Source organism: Vespa crabro, chromosome 23 (assembly GCF_910589235.1).
Source record: "Vespa crabro chromosome 23, iyVesCrab1.2, whole genome shotgun sequence".
Taxonomy (NCBI): Eukaryota; Metazoa; Arthropoda; class Insecta; order Hymenoptera; family Vespidae; genus Vespa; species Vespa crabro.
The window spans coordinates 3590682-3609201 of record NC_060977.1 but is presented as its reverse complement, the minus strand read 5'-3'; the positions used below and the strand labels follow the sequence as shown (position 1 = coordinate 3609201).

At 37.5% G+C, this 18520-nt stretch overlaps 1 protein-coding gene across 6 annotated transcripts in view; it reads left to right on the top strand.

Moving 5' to 3' along the window:
- LOC124431969 (Krueppel-like factor 6) overlaps positions 1-18218 on the top strand; it is a 301934-nt gene extending 283716 nt beyond the window's left edge. For 3 of the 6 annotated variants that reach the window (XM_046980403.1, XM_046980402.1, XM_046980404.1), the window contains 4 exons: positions 120-365; positions 1187-1398; positions 2294-2520; positions 16917-18218. In XM_046980403.1, coding sequence (XP_046836359.1) covers positions 120-365; positions 1187-1398; positions 2294-2520; positions 16917-17092 — 861 coding nt within the window. In that variant the 3' untranslated portion in view covers positions 17093-18218. The remainder of the gene's footprint in view (positions 1-119; positions 366-1186; positions 1399-2293; positions 2521-16916) is intronic. The other 3 variants (XM_046980405.1, XM_046980407.1, XM_046980406.1) reach the window with 1 other exon arrangement.
- Positions 18219-18520: the final 302 nt, after the last annotated feature.

The window sequence follows — 18520 nt, the reverse complement described above, 5'->3', positions numbered from 1 at the left end:
CTCTCTCTCTCTTTGTCTCTCTGTATCTCTCTGTCTCTTTCTCTCTCTCTCTGTCTCTGTCTCTCTCTCTCTCTCTCTCTTTCTCTCTCTCTTCCTCTCTCTCTCTCTCTGTCACGAAGGTAACGACGTCGTCAGACGACAGAGAGACGCTTTGTCTGGAGGACATCAAATTTGGACCTGGCGATCACAACCACAATGGCCGTGATAGGGATCTCCTCGATCGACACCTCGACTCTTTATCGATGTCATCGGCTAGTTCAGCGTGTTCGGCGTTATCTTGGGATAGCTCGCCTTCCCTCTCGTGTACGACGCTTATTCTTAAAAAGGAACCGAGCGAAGACCTAGAGGAGGATGAGGAACACGAGGTACAATATTGATCGTTCAGTGGAAAAAAAAAGAAAAAAAAAAAAAAAAAAAAAATAACGAAAAAGAAAAGAAAAATAAAGGAACAATTTTTCTTTTCGTCGTGATAAAATATTTCTTCGAGAATTCAAACTCATAATAGATATACGTATATTTGACTTGATTCATATATTATAATAAGTTTTGTCATCTTATAATTATAAACGAAGTTTCTTCAAATAAATATAAAATGATATTTATTTATCAATCGATTCTACGTAATTATGAATAATGATGAAATCTATGAATTATGATAATAAAAGATCACATTTGTTTTAATTGATTCGTAATTGAGTTTCGTTTTATTATAATATGTATCTTATTCCGTTAATTATTACCGTATACAGGGTGTCCCTTGTTTGTCTCGAAAAATTGAAATATCTCGTAATAGATTGAATCTACCTATGAACATATATTTTTGTAGAACAGATTTGTTTTGATATTGAAGAAGAAGTAATTTTAAAGTCGAATTAATTATTTTATTTAAATGAAATTCTGACGAATTGCCATATAAAGTTATTTGTTATTACACAGTATTATAAATTGCATTATAAATCATCTGTGATGATTCTTAAGAAATATAACAGTGTTTCGCTAGTGTCTTGCCGTTGAGGCTCTACATTGAACACCCTGTATACGTATAATATATAATACATATATATCCGTAAGTCATGTGAATCAAATCGATATTACGGTATTTCCATTGTTAGAATTAGAAAGTAAATATAAGTCCTGTTATGATTGTTCTATTGTTGAGTAATGAAAATGGACGTTAACGTAACAGGAGATCGAGGAAGAAGAGGATAGCGGGTGCGAGAGCGAAGGTCAGATCCTGACACCGCCGTCGAGTCCAGGCTCGGGTCAAGGTCATTCCAACTCCAGTCACTCGTCGAGCGGTAGTTCGATGCTCGACGTGCACAACCTCAACCTTCATGGGACGGGCGGTAGGAGTGCCATCGTCAGGGTTACCACCAGCAACGCGCAGGGCGTCGCGAGGTGAGTCCTCGTAAAACTCTAGTATCTATTTTCTCGCAATCCCCTCGCAATTGCGTTCACGTAGCATCTATGGAGAATGGAAAAAAGTAGGATGTCATTTAAATTGTCATTTTCCATCTAAACGATTATTTCCATTTAATGTTTCTCATTTTTCTGATCTTTTCTGATTATATTCGATTGACCGATAAATAATATCAAAATTTTGCTTACACAATTTTTATCGATTTTTATTGAATGTAAATCAATCCTTTTTCCTAATTCAAACTTTGTGACTTATCAAATCATAGCATACGAATTCAATCGCGATTTATAGTGCAGTATATCGAGAACGATGTAATTTTTTCTTAATTAATATCTCTGCACGAAAGTATATCGAAATAATTATAATATTGAATTTCATTACATTAAACCAATATTATTTATTTATTCGTATTGCGCATTGAATTGTTAATGCACATATATTAAAAGTTCAACATTAATTTTAAACTTTTTTTCACAATATATTTATAAATAATCTAGTAAAGTATTAAAGTGAGTTAAGCGCTTATAGGCGCATATGGTATCGTAAGAGCAATTGTTTTTAAGAGCCTTTTAGATGCCTACAATATTACACAAGCACAAATTTATTAAGTACCTTTATTAGACACCGACAGTAGTCAATGAGTTAATCAATATTATATTATTAAAAAAACTATTGAAATAATATTGTACGACATTCGATCTCTGTATGTTCAATAATAAATATCAAAAAAAGTTATTGTTTATTTGATTATAAAATAGATTGAGAATAGAATGAATCGAATAATAGTAGTTTCTAATTACTATTAATCTATTCTCTTTATGTTTTCATATTCTTTTGAGAACAACGAAGAAAAATAATTGCTTTGTCTCCCAGACTAATCTCCATGACGGCAAATGGCTTCTCAGCGGTCGCGAGCACACAACACGCGCACACAGGTGCGAGTGCATCAGCGAGCACGGTATCCAACAGGCATCACGCGAGGAGCCACGAGCACAGCCCACCTGACACGAAGCGCAGGATACACAAATGCCAATTTCCAGGATGCAAAAAGGTTTATACCAAGAGTTCGCATCTTAAGGCCCACCAGAGGACACATACGGGTGAGTGAAATCCCTGTTTTTTTTTTTTTTTTTTATTATTATTATTGTTTCTATATCAGAAAACAAACTACCTAAGAGGAGACTTTGATTGATCCTAATTCTACATTCTAAAGGGTAGTTTAGTAACAGAAAGAGAGAGAAAGAAAGAAGATAAATATAGTAATAGAAAGAGAAAGAGCGAGAGAGAAAGAGAGGGGTGAAAGGAGAGAGATATTAGCGTGGCTAGTAACGCGTAGCGACGCTCCACCAATTCTGTTTCTCCTCGTCGCGGTCGACTGCGGTGGCGTTGGCTACGGAGGGTTGTAATTAACGAACCTCACCACTATCCTCTTTCCATCCTCTTCTCTCTCTCTCTCTCTCTCTCTCTCCCTCTTTTCCCTCTTCGTCCCTCTTTGTTCACGGTTTTTGCCACGTCACTCTCAGGCGTTCGAAGCCACACGCCTCTACCACCGCAACGCCACGTTCTCTTTTACTACCACGCGCTTATCTGACTTTCAAGGGAGCTAGGAAAAAGGGGAAAAGGGAGAGATGGAAAGGATAAAGGATAGGTAATAAGGGACGAGTCGGTCGGGACGCCTTCATCCTGCAGGAGCTTGGCAGGTACGCGTTGGGATTGCTTCTCGCGGATCGTTAAGCAGAACTGCTAACTGCGGGATTATGCATACCGCCTGCACCCTTCCCCGCAATTATGACTCTGTTATGAATTCGTCCTGACGCAGTAATACTACCACCCCTCTGTCGTCTACATTGGCCACGGAAGGGTGGTGGTGAGGGGAAGGGAAGCAAAGGAGATGGGATGACGACGATGACGACGACGACGACGACACTAATGTAACACTTGCTTCCTTCACGAAATGTTAGCGAAACAAATTTCACCTGATGTCTTTGTCTAACCCTTTTGCTAATTTCTCCTCAATAAGAAACATTAGATGCTCCAAAAATTTTACGAGATACAATTACCTTTATATTTTTACTTTCTATACTCATATGTTTTTTCTTCTTCTTTTCCTTTTCTTTCTTTGTTTCTTGCTTCTTTTCTCTTTTCTTTTCTTGATTTTTCTTTCCTCTTCTTTGGTTTTTTTCTTTTCATCTATCGAACCGTACGCGATCTTCGCGCTCTATCGAATTAAAAAAAGGTTTTTTTTTTATCGTTTATTAATTATACTTTGGTTATAAAGGGGAGAGAGAGAGAGAGAGAGAGAGAGAGAAAAGAAAAGAAAAGAAATGTTTTGAAAATGGACTTTTCTTTCGGTATTTCTTATTTCTTTCTTTTGTCCATTTAATCAGCTAAAACCAAAAGGGAAGGGAAAGTCTTTAGCTCGATCGAAAATTGAGAAAAGTTTTCCTGTTTGTTAATTATCCTTTAAAAATGTAAAAAAAAATTTAAGTTTCGATTGAGAATAAAGTAAACATCCTGTTGGTAATCTTTCGACGAGTTCATAAATGTAAAGCTTCACTGCGTCAATCGAAAACGAAAGAAGAAGAGATAGAGAAAGAGAGAGAGAGAGAGAGAGAGAGAGAGAGAGAGAGAGAGAGAGGAAAAAGAGGAAGAGAAAGATAGAAGGGATAGAGAAAAAGTGACAAAATAGAAAAGTACGGTGAAGCTACCGGCATGGATGGAAAATGGCGGTATACTTTGATCTCGAACGGTGAATCTAATTACCTGGGGCACTACAGAAAGATCGTAGTAGTGAAGTTGGGATGCGAAGGGATACGAAACCTCGAGCTGATCTTTCCTTCCTTCACGTTTGCCGTGAACTCGTGGAAAGAAGTCTACGACCTAAAGGTTCGTTACGAATTCTGTCCGTAAAGTTTCCTCTTGAGGGTTTTTCGCTATGCAGATATCCGTGCAAGTGGAAGTTTTCCTTCCACCGGTATACTCTTTCTTTTCCTTTCACTATCTTCCTTCACCTTTTTCCATGTCTTCTCTTCCTTTTCTCTCTCTTTCTGTCTTTTTCTCTGTCTGTCTGTCTATCTGTCAAAGATCTTCCTTCATCCTGCGGTCTTAGTAAGCGAATCGATACGATCCGATTAAGCGATTATAACATTCAAAGCCGTCTATTCTATTTAATTCCATTTTAATAGAACGATAAAAGACCTTCCTACGAAATGGAACATCGAATCGATCTCCTATTCGATCTTTTCCACGTGTTGAGTAACATCAAGTTAACACGAAATGAAATAATCACGAAGGACAAATTTCCCTAACGCGATGCGATGTGTAATCGTTTACTTCGTATCAAGGAACAACTTTTAGCGTAATGCATTTTTCATCCTCTGAATGGTAAATCAGAAAAAAGAAAAGGAAAGACAAAAAAAAATAAAGATAAAGAAAGAAAGAGAGAAAAAGAGAGAGAGAAGAGAAGAGAAAAAAAGAGGCACACGAAATGATAGGAGCTGTGAACCAAAGTAAAACGCGAGGGGTCCTAAGATAAACCCTTGTCCCGCAACATTTTCACAGAGGGTGAACAGAACAGTTTTTTCTGTTTCTTTTTTTCTTTTTTCTCTTTCTTTCTTTTTTTTTTTTTTTCTTTCTCTTGGCTCTACGTTTATCCAACGACACATATTAAGTTTCGTATCTTCTTCCTTCCATTTCATCAAGTAACCCGATGTTTCGTCATGGACAATTTTTTTCGTGAAAATTGCGAGAAATTTCGTGATCGATCGATCGCAGATACTGGATAGTGTTATATGTATATGTAAAATAAAATAAAATTTTTTGGAATCCTATTTAAGGAAATGACATTTTCGAGAAAAATCAGTAACTTTTCGTAACATATATATCCTTTCGTACGATAAAAATAAAAACTTTTCTAACTCGCTCTAATAAAGTTTCAACGATCTTACTCAAATTTTGTGTTAGATCCTTTAAGAAAATCTCGTTATCCATATACGATCTCCACATGAAATATATATATATATACGTAAAGATTCAACTCTGTAACAATGTTTGACTTATCGATCTCAAGGGTACGTTTCTTCTAATTTAAGAGATTTCGTTTTCAAGGATCACGTCTATTCGATATACCATATAACCGTGTTTTTGTAAACGTGTTGTAACGTGGATATTTTGAAGTAGGTCGACCAAAGTATCGTAATTTGAGTTGTGGGCGGCAATGGGAGATGGTAGTAGGAGCAGTGGGTGATTGGGAGGTGGGGAGGAGAAGGAGGAGGGTAGTGGAGGATGAGTGAGAGTCGACGGCGGTGGATGGAGAGAAACATTTTCGTAAGGAATACCCATCGTCGATCTTAAATCAGACAGGAGGAGGTAGAGGGAAGGCGTGCAAACGCTTGGGAATTATTTATATCGGCGAAACGTGGAAAACAGTTTCGAGACTAAACTAAAGGGGAGAAAGAGAGAAGGGATGAAAGACCGAAAGATAGAGAAAGAGATGAGAGAGTAAAGAAGAAGAGGAGGAAGAAGAAGAAGAAGAAGAAGAAAAAGAAAACAGAAAAAGAGAGATGGCGTGTTTCAAACGTATTTTTTATGCACGAACAGCAGATGCATTTGCGAACAACTCGAAGAATATGAATATCCCATTCGACGATGATACCTTTTCGTTGTAACCAAGGTTTTTCCTTCTGCGATTGTGAACCTCCTCTTTTTCTTCTCTTCCATTCTTCTCTCTCTTTCTCTCTCTCTCTCTCTCTCTCTCTCTCTCTCTCTCTCTCTCGTTTGCGCTTTCGGAAGAAGAGAGACAGTGAAAATGGATAGGATGGGTAGAAAGAGGACGTAGTGGGTGAGAGAGTGGGTTTCGTCTGGCGTCGCGACGGTAATTCGAAGTTTGTCGGTACATTGATTCGAAGAGAAAAGAAAGAGGACGCGATACGTCGTCGGGGATATACTCTATTGCTCGAAGTTTCTGGCCGCGGTGCGCATCGAGGTAATGCGATTCGTAAATAATGGCTCGAGAAACTGAACTCGGTCGCGTACGCCGTTCGACGTACCCTATTGTCGTCGTTGTAGTCGTCGTATTCGACGGTTGCAGGAGCCAAGTGCATCTGCGCGATTGAACGTGTCTCCTCCTTTTACGCTTAGACCGCAAATTCAAAGTCCATTTCTCCTGCCTCCTTCTTCCTGGTTCTCCGATAGAACAAACCACAGGCGTCTTCTAAGAACAAGTCGGACTATATATTTCTTTCTTTCTTTCTTTCTCTTTCTCTTCTCCTTTATCGATGATCTTCTATCATCGATCTTTAAGTATCGGCCGTGTAAGATGTAATATTACGTTAATATGTGAGAAAATTTTACGATAAGAGAACAATTAATATAAATACGATTGAACGTAAAGCCGTGAACGAATGGATTTGATGTTTTACATTGAATTATCGATCCCCACCTCCCCTCTCCCCACGTGTTCTTCAATATATTTATATTCTTTCGGCATTATCGATGCGTAAAAAAATGATTATATTCGATAACAAAGTCTCGCTCGAAAAAGAAAGTAAATTGGGGATCTGACAAAACGGGTCAAAAATAATTGGAGTGCAAAAGGATTAATCCTTTGACATTTGCTTCTCTTCTATTATTTGAGTTCGATGAATCGGAAATTTATTTATTATCAATACACACAAAGCTTATTCGTGTAATTACAAAGGAAATCGCAGTAAAAAAAAAAAAAAAAAAAAGGAACAAAAACAAAATGGGACTGGCAAAAAGAAAATTTATTTTATTACTTATTCGAGTACGATCATGCCGCAAAATTTTATGGGGGAAAAAAAAACAAAAAAAAAAAAAAAGAATAAAAATAAAATAAAAGATAAAAAATATTGACACGAGTTATAATATACGTGTTAATGCGTTATCCGAATAAAACGCATATAGACGTTGATTGACTTTCAAGCGTTCACTAATTGTATCAAGGAAAGACCAGGAGTTTCTAATGGTAGGCCACAGATTGTTTCCCGGATAATATCGACTGGTTATTACATAGACATTATTTACACGAAAGTTAGTTTCTGCATTAGGCAGCAAAAGCTATATATGTATAAGCCTGATATCAAGCTAGTCGATTGTAACACGAATATATATATATATATACACACGCACATACAGAAGTATATATATATATATATATATATTATATATATTATACATATTATTTATACATATACACACACACATATATATATATATATAATATACGTATACACTTGGTTACATGTGCGCGTATATTTACGAATATAGTACATAACGTAGTTATTGAAGAGAGAATGTATATGCATCGATTCGCACCTCGGGCACTGTTCGAAACACGCGATCGCACCAAAGTTAGATCCGTCGTCTCTGGCGACGGAGCTCGCACCGCAAACAATCGGAAACGTCGTCGAAGTTCTCTCTCTCTCTCTCTCTCTCTCTCCGCACGACGACGACGTCACGGCGAAACCGCATCTCACAACATCGAGACGAACGTTCCTCTCGTCGTTCATCTCCTCATCCTTCTCCTTCACCTTCTCCTTCACCTCTTTCTCTTGCTCTTCCTATTCCTCTTCTTCTTCTTCTTCTTCTTCTTCCTTCTTCCTTCCTTCCTTCCTTCCTTCGTCGTTCTAGGACCGACGACCCCGACAACGACGACGACCTTTGAGTACGAGTATATTGATGATCTCGCCTACGATATGCTTACGAACACGCATATATATCTGCGGCCTGCCACAGCTCCGACGCTCGTATCCGTTTCTTCGATGAGCTCGTATCGATCTTGCACGCTCGACGCATATCCACCTATCTTCTCTACAATATCGACTCTCTGTTGCATCCGGATAGAAGAGTGGAGTACGACTGAATAAAGTTGTACAACGATGAATCTATTTTTATATCCTCGGTTAGGTACATAAATAAAATCCGCGAAGTATGCGCTACGTTATGTATTGCATATATTGATTTGCATTGAAAAAAAGAAAAAGAAAACTGACGGAGGGACGATGTAAAAAAGGAAAGAAAAGAAAAAAGGAAAGAAGGAAAGAAAAAAGGATGAAAGGAAAAAGATATAAAGTATAAATAAATAAACGAAATGCTCGAATGAATATTTTCATGTACGCGCATGTAAACAGATTAAATCGTGAAATATAATTCTATGTATGTTCTTTCGAATGTATAGATAGATATAACGTGAAATAGAAAGATAAGAAAAAAAGGCTCTTGTGAATGATTTAGATCAGACTTATTTTGTCACACACATATATGTATATATATTTATATATTTGTGTTAAATTAATAAACTAGTAGAAATAATGTAAACAATAAAAACGACCAAACACATTTCGACGTATTTATTTTTATACGTACATATATATGTACAAATAAAAAAAAATCACGAAATATGTACACGTATTTGTTTGCTTAAAAAAAAAAAAAAAAAAAAAAAAAAGGAACAAAAAAAAAAAGAAAAAAAAAGAAGAAAAAGAAGTAATAGAAACAATGTAAAAAAACAAAAGCCACAGATGGCTCTGATAGGCTTATTTTAGTATACGTATATGCATATACATATGCATAAATAATATTGCCGGTGCATAGCGTATTCATTTAAAAAATGTATAGAGAGACAATATATAGAAATAAAACCGAAACAAAAGAAAGAAAGAAAAAAAGGAAAGAAAGAAAAAGGAATAAATTAATAAATAAACGAAGAAAAAAAGAAAAAGGAAAAGGAAAACGAAACAAAATACTCTCGTACGCATCGAATGGCCTTATTTTTATATATACATACGCATGTAAACAAATAAAAATCGTAAAGCATATTTGTGTTGATTGAAAAAATAATAGGAACAATGTAAAAAACAAAAGGCTCTTTCGAAATAGTAGAACGAACGAACGATTTTTATGATTTCCGAGAGAACAAAACAAAACAAAACAAAACAAAACAAAAAATAAAATAAAAAAAGAACTCGCTTGCCGATCTCGGTGGTTTAAATTTGCATCGGGCTCTATAACACAGCGGGGAGGGGAGAGGGGGTACCCGCTTAAAACCGCAATATCGATCGTGAAGTATGTTTTACGTTTCGAGAGCAAACGATTACACACTCCTCCGAACGTGCTCTCTGGTGCGACATCAAAGTTGACAAATTCAGAAATCTTTAATTTATCACGATCAATTCTATTTTTTCTTTCTTTCTCTTTTTGTTTTATTTTATTTATTTATTTTTTTTTTTTTTTTCAACAACTTTAGTCTCTCCTCCAATGTTTTTCCCTTTGAAGAGAAGAAAAGAAACAAAAAAAAAAAAAAAAAAGAAAGTAAAAGACGAAACATTTCTTTCTACTTATTTACTCGTTACGCAACGTTTCTCGTTAAAATAGAAGAATACTTTCCGCTCTGATAGCAGTCTATATTCTCTCTCTCTCTCTCTCTCTCTCTTATCTCTACCTTCTTTATCTTCTTCTTCTTCTTCATCTTCCTCTTCCTCTTCTTCCTTTTCTCCTTCATCTTCCTCTTCCTCTTCTTTTTCTTCTACTTCTTTTCCTTCTTCTTCTTCTTCTTCTTCTTCTTCTTCTTCTTTTCGAAAGAATGTAATTTAAAATCTTCTTGCGGGAAAGAATAGTCCGTAATTTCTCCGGAGCTTCTCGCGAGCTCTTCTTTCACGCTTAGTCAGTCTCTCGCATTTTCGAAGATGGGTGGTAGGCGGTAGACGACGAAGGAATGGGAGGAGAGGGGGAAGAGGAAGGGGAAGGGGATAGGGAAGTAGGTAAACGTTACCGTTCGAAAAATGGAATATTTTTCTCCGAGGGAAGTAGTAGTAATAGTAGTAGTAGTAGTAGTAGTAGAAGGAGAAGAAGAACGGGGGAGAAGATACTTGGCCGATGCTTTCCCGATAAAAAGGATGAGGATGAGTGGAGAGGAGAGATGAGAAGGAGGGGGAGAGAGAGAGAGAGAGAGAGGTACCAAAGAGGAAACGAAGAACGCGCGATTTACAAATTTTTCTCGAACCAACCACGAGGGAAGTGGTGGTATCTCGTTGAGAGGTTTTCGACGACATCCATCCTACTCCCCCCTTCCCCTCATCCTCTCTTCCATCCCTCAATCTTTTTTCTCCTTTTTCAACGTAACGAAAGGACGTAAAGCTTCTCCCTATGTGTCGGCTGGTTCGACGTTTCTGCGATGCGAGGAGGACCCTTCGTGCGGGATAAAATCTCGAATTGGTCGTTTCTCCCGAGCGATCTGTCACGTTGGCCCACGTGAGGAGGGAGTACCAAAGAGAAGAGGAAAAGAGAAGAAGAAGAAAAAGAGAAAAAAGGAGAATAAGAAGAAAGAAGAGAGAAGAAGAAGAAGAAGAAGAGAAGTAGAAGTATTGGATGCTCTCTCCCTTTCTCTCTCTCTCTCTCTCTCTCTCGGCCGAAATGTTTTCGCGCGAAACGTCTTCGGTTGTAAAGGGGGTTGCAGGGACGAGGTTGGTGTGGAATCCTTGGCCATAAATTCCGCTTGTCCTATCCCACGGGGACATGACTGAAGGTACCCCATACATCCTTCCTGCCAACGGACTTAATAAAATGCAAAGACGACGAGCACACGTTGCCAGGACGGACTGACATATCGACGCAATACCAACCTCCACCTTCTTCCCCCTTTTTCAACCTCCTTCCTCCTTCCTGTTCCCGCTTTCGCCCGAACTCCCTTTTCTGTCGTGCGAAAAGCGAGAAAGGCTGGACGGTAGGACGTAGAAAAATTGTTTCCCTACTGCTATTCCACCTACTACTATATCCTTTTGCTTCTTCACAGTCGAGAGACAACCTTCCCCTTCTCTTCTTCCCTCTGTCATGCCCAACCTCATTTAACCTCTGGTCCCCTCTTTCGATTCGCTTTCGGGAAAAAGAGAAATTCTGGGTTACTCCTAAGGTAAACGTAATTTCTTATTATTTTATCATTTTCATTCATAGATTAGTAATTAATTGAGAAAAGAATGTTTCGTTTGTAACTTATAAATCCATTGATGAAAAGAACGATGAAGGATAAGGTAGAAGTGAAATAGGAAACAAAAGGGTTGTTTTTAATATTACGTTCGACGCTCGTGATATATTCCTTTCGATAATTTATTTATTTGTTCATTTATTTACTCTTTTATTTATTCATTCATTTATTCACAATAACTCTCTGTTTCATTGTACAGTGTATAGCGAAGAGAAAATACAAACATACGCGTGCATGCGTGATACAGTTATAATTAAAAGAGAGAGAGAGAGAGAGAGAGGAAACAAAATGAGAGAAAGAAAGAAGGAAAAAAAAAAGATTTCACGTGAAAGATAACCATCTCTTTCATGACCTTCCTGAGGCTGACAAAACGAGGTCTCGAGAGGGACATACGTATATAGACAGGAGGGAAGGTTAGATTGGACAGAATTCTTCAAAAATCATTTCGATCTTTTCCATCGATTTTTCGCAATCGACCTTATTTCCTTTACCTTTTTTCTATATCGTGTACCGAGAGAAAATCGTTCTTTTCGTTTTACTATATATCATATTATACTATAGACATAAATATATATTGAAATTTAAACATTCTCTGAAATTTCGAGATACTATCGTCCTCCGGCGTTGTTGCGTTTGAATATATCTAGGTAGAGGAAGTTTCGTTCAGTCGCTCTTCTCCCTCGAATATTCTCGGATCGTACTTCATTCTCCGTGGTTTGACGGAAGTACCATCCAGAATTGGCCGCAATTTTGACAAACCCTTCTCTATGTCACGCGCATATAGGAAGAGGAGACGTGCGAGCATGTACGCGATGTAACGCACGTATAATCCATATATATATATATATATATATATATATATATATATTTATATATACATATATATATATACGTATATATATACATATATACATACATAGATGCGACGCATCGTATATTGTAATATCCATTTTCCAATCGAGATGGAACGTCACGAGCATTGCTGCGATCCTGGGACGTCAACCGTAACGCGCACGTAATTACCATTGCTACCTGAGGGTGTTCCGTGCGTTCAATGAAACCGACAAATATGCATGACTCGTCCTGAATTTTCCACGTCCCTTGCAAATTCTATTTCTGCTTTTCGTTCCGAATTCGAATGAAAAATTTTCGTACCATTCGACATGTCTTTCAGTTTCTCTCAAATCCTACGAAATTTAATCTTATATCTGCTTCATACATCTCCCCTATTGACATCTAATTATGTCACTTAATAATAAAAATAATATATATATATATATATTACACGTAGAATAAAATATATAACAGCAATGTATTATAAAATTGAAATTTTCGATAAATATTTTCCGCATTTATAATACATATTTACCAGGAGGGAAGGCTGAAAAGGGTAATACTTTGAGTTTGAGCCATCTTGTTTAATATGGCTTTATTACATAGGTGGTAACGAACCGCCGGGAGGCCATTATGCAGCGATAAAATGCGTGCTGCGCGTTACACGTTATGTATGTACATCGTACATACACACGTACTCAGTTACATTAGCTACAACCCATTTCTCCGTTGAAATCGGCACATGCGCCACAATTTACATGCTCGTGTGCGCGCGCGCACACGAACGCTAACGCACGCTAGCATGTAACCTAGCGGCTACTTTATTCTACAGTTCGATGTTCACGTTCGAGCTTGTATGCGGTCATGTAACGCATCCGATAATCGTTATCCGTAATTACTCGATATTCGATCGCCTTTTTGGCGATGTTTATTTCTTTTTTCTCTCTCTCTCTCTCTCTCTCTCTCTCTCTCTCTTCTTTTCTCTTTGTAATGTACATCATTAAAAAATAAAATATTAATTATTAATTTTTTCTAATATATCTGGTTGATCGTGCGTAAGATCATAAAGGTAATGAATATATTTAAAAATTTGAATATAATTACGGGCAGAGAATTATTTTCGGCTTAATTTATTTTGTTTTCCTTTTCCATTATTTTTCTTTTTTCTTTCAATATTAATGTAATTGGATTTGTAATTAAATATGATTAAAGCGTTATAGAATATTATGTAAATAAACTTGATTTAAGTATTCAAGGATTGAAATGGATATATAAAAGAAAGTTCAATTAGGATTTATTTTTTTTTTTTTTTATTTTTTATAGATCATTGTTTCTTTAATTTATTGATTTTAAAATATCTATATAACTTTTTCACATATGATATTATTTCATTTAATATTAGAAATTAGATTATCACTTAGTTTAGAGAATAGTTAGAGAGATAGGATAAATTTGAAATTTATTATTAATCGAAGAAATTATAAAACTCATCGCATCTACATTGACACTTAATGTCCATTTTTCATTTGAAATAAAAAGAAAAAAAAAAAAACAAGGAAGTAGTAGTAGAAGAAGAAGAAGAAGAAGAAGGAGAAAAGAATAATGTTTCTTTCGATATGTCACAGAATATCGATATCCCTTTATTTCGAGATAATTCCGTAGCCGTCCCTTAGGAAAGGGGCCCACCCATTCCTACGTTCAGTAGCAGACCCATGGAGACTCCTCTCGTGGCGACCCTTGTCATCCTCTCGAAAACGCTTTATCCTTATCGTGGTAGGAACACTTCCTTTCTGCCGCGTCGCAAGGAGCAGCAATTCCAGGCGGAACCGACGTTCATTCCACGTCGCCATTTTTCTTCGGCATCGCGAGAACGTTAACCTAAGGAGGGTTGGTGGTATGAGTATAGGATAGAAAGGGATGACTTTCTGTGGAAGGAGATGCTGGTAAAGGGGTGATAGTGTCAGAAGTAGTATTAGTAGTAGTAGTAGTAGTAGTAGTGTGGAAGGTGAAGGGTGAGTGAGAGAGAAAAAGAGAGAGAGAGAGAGAGAGAGAGAGTGGTAGTGAAAAGAGGGACGAATAGAAGAGGGTTCTGAGGAAGAGTACGTGTCCCATATTTTCCTTTAAACTCGCGCTCGCTACCGAAATGTCGGGTGTCGTTGGCGGAAGACGGGAGGGTGCACAATGGGGGTGGGCGATGAGGAGTGTGTGAGTGGGTGAGGGACAGAGGGTACTTTCAGTAGTGAGAGAAAGAGAGAAAAAGAAAGAAGGAACCGTTGAATTTGGTTATGCGTTGCCACGTACAGGTTGGATTTGTCGGCGTCACACCTCTTGACGGGAAACGATGCTCTTTCGAACTTCAGCGAGGGAAAACATACGCGTCTCTCTCTCTCTCTCTCTCTCTCTGTCTTTGTCTATCTATCTATCTCTCTTTCTCTTTTCTTTTCTCTTTTATCCTCCTCTTCCCTGGAAAGGAACGTGCAAATAAATTTTTCATCCCGTTCCATTTTATTCGCGTGAAAACCGTCGTGCGTATTCGTTCGAAGAATTTCACGAATCAAATTCTTCTTCAATTTTATCCGACCGTATCCTTTGTGATTCGAATTCACTAGAAATTTCACGATTCCATTGGTTTTACTTCAATATTACGCAATCATACGTATGAAAAGTAACTATGTTGTCTTAATAGATGTAATTTAGTTAGTTAGTAATGTTTTTTACGTCACTTATCTCATTTATATGTACATATCGACATATATATATATTTATATATATATATATATATATATATATATATATATATATAGTAAATATATACTTATAATTAAGTATATACTTATATAATGTATATACTTAATTGTGTGAGTACGTAGATAAATCTTCTACATTTGTCGACAGTCTCATCGATCACAGGATATAAATCGTTCGAATTTACGCGAACATCGGAAGTCATGAATTTTTGTTTGTTTTTTGCTTTTGTTCAAAAGAACCGTACCGAGAAATTTTTCGTAAACTTTTCTATTTACTTCGATATCGTAAATTACGAACATCTCTCGCACCCTTCTGTCTCTAGGGGTACCGAGTTTAAAACGTAGTTTCGATGTCTATTCTTGATTCTTCGGTGGGATGTGAGACGGGATTGGGGTGGGATAGGGTGTAAGAATGAAAGAAAGGTAGAAGCAAACTTTCTCGCTCGATTTGTACTTCAATAGCGTTGGTAGTAGTATACCGGAGAGAAAACCTAAGAAAGTGGTAGAGCAAGTGAGAAAGATAGAACAGGAGAGAGAGAGAGAGAGAGAGAGAGAGAGAGAGAGAATGTGCAGCTTTAATATAACTGCTGACACCTTCGATAACCGAGCTCTTCTGACTTTCCGCACGAAGTAGTTCTTTCGTCGACGTGAAAATTGGGTTGCGTCCACTCGAGGTTCATCCCTTTAAGGTCGTTGGGTGGTGTGAAGTAAAAGGAATAGAAGAGAAGAGTAGACGTGGGAGAAGGAAAAGAAGAAAGAGAAAGAGAAAGAGAAAGAGAGAGAAAACGATTGTTCGAGGTTGGTTTCGAAGTAAGAGCAAAAAGAAGAGAATTCGATAAACGTGGAAGAAAAGAGAAAGAGAGACAGAGAGAAAAGTTCTAACAGTTTTAAAGAGGGGGATAGTATACAGAGAGTCGTTTCGTTTGTTATTGCAAGTCCGATGAACGATACAATCACTGTCTCTTTCTCTCTCTCTCTCTCTCTCTCTCTCTCTCATTTTCTCTTTCTCTTTCTCCCTTTCTCTTTCTTTCGATCTTCATTTTCTCCACTCACTCATTCGTACGGAAAATGTAACGAACGAGTCTAGCGAAACTCCACAGGGGGTTCGTAACCTTTCGCGCACTCTCCGATCTCTACGATCCCGTCCAGCAACCCTTCCATCCCTCTCGGCATCATCCTCGATGTTTTCTCCTTCTCCTCTCTATCTACATCGCCTAGCTTGTTAAGCTCGGTAACGTTGCGCCACAGGTGGTGACTCTCCATTGTCTCTTCTCTGGCATAGCCTCATCAACGTCGGCCACCTTCTATATTTCTATATGGCTTATTTACGGGTTAATAATATAGTCTTATTTCTTTTGTCAGTCATATCTCTTTCTCTCTCTCTCTCTCTCTCTCTCTCTCTCTTCGAATGATATCTATTATTATTTTTTGTTTGTTTATTTTCTATTCAAACGTCAACAAATTTTAATGGATCTTTTACAATTTTCCAAAACTGAATAGACACGGAATAATTATCTTTTATATGTAAACTTTCTTTTGTTTGAAATAAAATTATATATGATAATAAAAGAAAAATAAAAAACTGTGGATAATATTCGTAGCGAAGCAATCGTTATCATATCATTTCTTCAAAATATTTAAACAATATATACTTTGATTTATTTCAAATGAAAATTAAAAAATTAAGACAAACGAATTCTTTGATTCTAAAAAAATATTATAATACAAGATATATAAGAATAACAAATAAAAAGATGTAACGTCGGTCGTTTGTTCATTGAAAAAAAAAAAAAAAAAAAAAGAAAAAAGTAAAAGGACATACATAAAGTATACTTAATTTAAGAGTTACATGCATTATAGATAGAATGAATCGAGATTAGTAAATAATCGATTGGCTATTATGATTATGTTACAGGTGAGAAGCCGTACAAGTGTAGCTGGGAAGGATGCGAATGGCGATTCGCTCGTTCGGACGAGCTAACACGTCACTATCGCAAGCACACCGGAGCGAAGCCGTTCAAATGTCGGCACTGCGACCGATGCTTTTCTCGCAGTGATCACCTCGCGCTCCACATGAAGAGACACGTATAATCCATCGTCTCACCGAGCGGTCCTCGAAGCCGCGCGGAATGGCGACGGTCAACCGAGAGAAACGGCGATAGAAAGGACGAAAATAAAGAAAAGAAGAAGAAGAAGAAGAAGAAGAAGAAGATGAAGAAGATGAAAAAGAAGAAGAAGAAGAAAAAGAAGAAGAGGAAGAAGGGGAAGAAAAAGAAGAAGAAGAAGAGGAAGAGAAAGAAGAAAAAGGTGGACGAACGAAAATGGCGTCGTCGAGCGTGGCAAAATGGGCAAGATCGGGGACAACGATGACGATTCGTAGTCGTTATCGCCGTCATCGTCATTGCCATCGACGTTATTTCCAACAAGGAGGATGAAGAGGAGAAGAAGGAAGATTAGAGGATTATGATGATGATAGTAAAGAGGAGGAGGAGGAGGAGGAGGAGGATCCTCGTAAGTTTTTCGCCTCCTATCCGAAAATTCACGTTTGTATTAGAAAGAGAGTTGACATAGTTAACAGAGTTAAGAGAGTAAAACAGTAAGAGAGTAAGAGAGAGAGAGAGAGAGAGAGAGAGAGAGAGAGAGAGAAAGAGAGAGAGAAATTGAGAAAGAGAATGTGTGTGTGTGTGTGTGTGTGTTTGTGTGTTTGTGTGTGTATGTGTATGTGTTTGCGCGCGTGCGTGCGTGCATGCGTATGTGTGTTCGCCTTTCGACTTGCAACGAGAGCGAATCGAACAGCTCGCTTGAAATTAACGAAGAAGATTGTTCTTTCGAGAACGTTTCATTATACGACAACGCCGTTAGGATATTAAAAGATTAGACGACGTTGTCCTCTAAAACCCTACCTTCCTTCGTATAAATGGCCGCAACGACGAAGAAGATATTATCCATTTGTCTTTGTACTATTCAGAGAAATCATTCGTCAAATCTTTTGATGGCGATAACGTGTTCTCGAAGAGGAACGATATCTCGTTAAATCTGAAAATATTTCTATTCGTACGTACAGCGTTAGATGATCCTTCCTATTTTTAAAGCAAGATGAATAGAAGAAAAAGAACGATATATGTTAAGGGTAGATCGACGGTCGAGAAATAATCATCGAATGAAGAAGACACTTCCGTAAAAAAAAGAAGAAGAAAATGAAGATGAGGAAGAAGAAGAAGAAGATGAAGATTAAGATGAAGAAGAAGAAGGAGAAGAAATTTCTTAGAAGACGTACGTTTCCTCCCGCGCTAAGATCGCAAAATGATCTTCGGCCTGAGACCGTCAATCACTGCCAATTAATTACGTTCTAAAATCCACGCGACCGTCGATCGTGGAATGAGAAAGATGAGAAGATAGGAAGGAAGGAAGAAAAGTAAAATGGAAGGAAGGAAGGAAGGAAGGAAGGAAACGTGAATGGAAGAGATCTTGATTAAAAAAAAAGAGAGAGAGAGAGAGAGAGAGAGAGAGAGAGAGAGA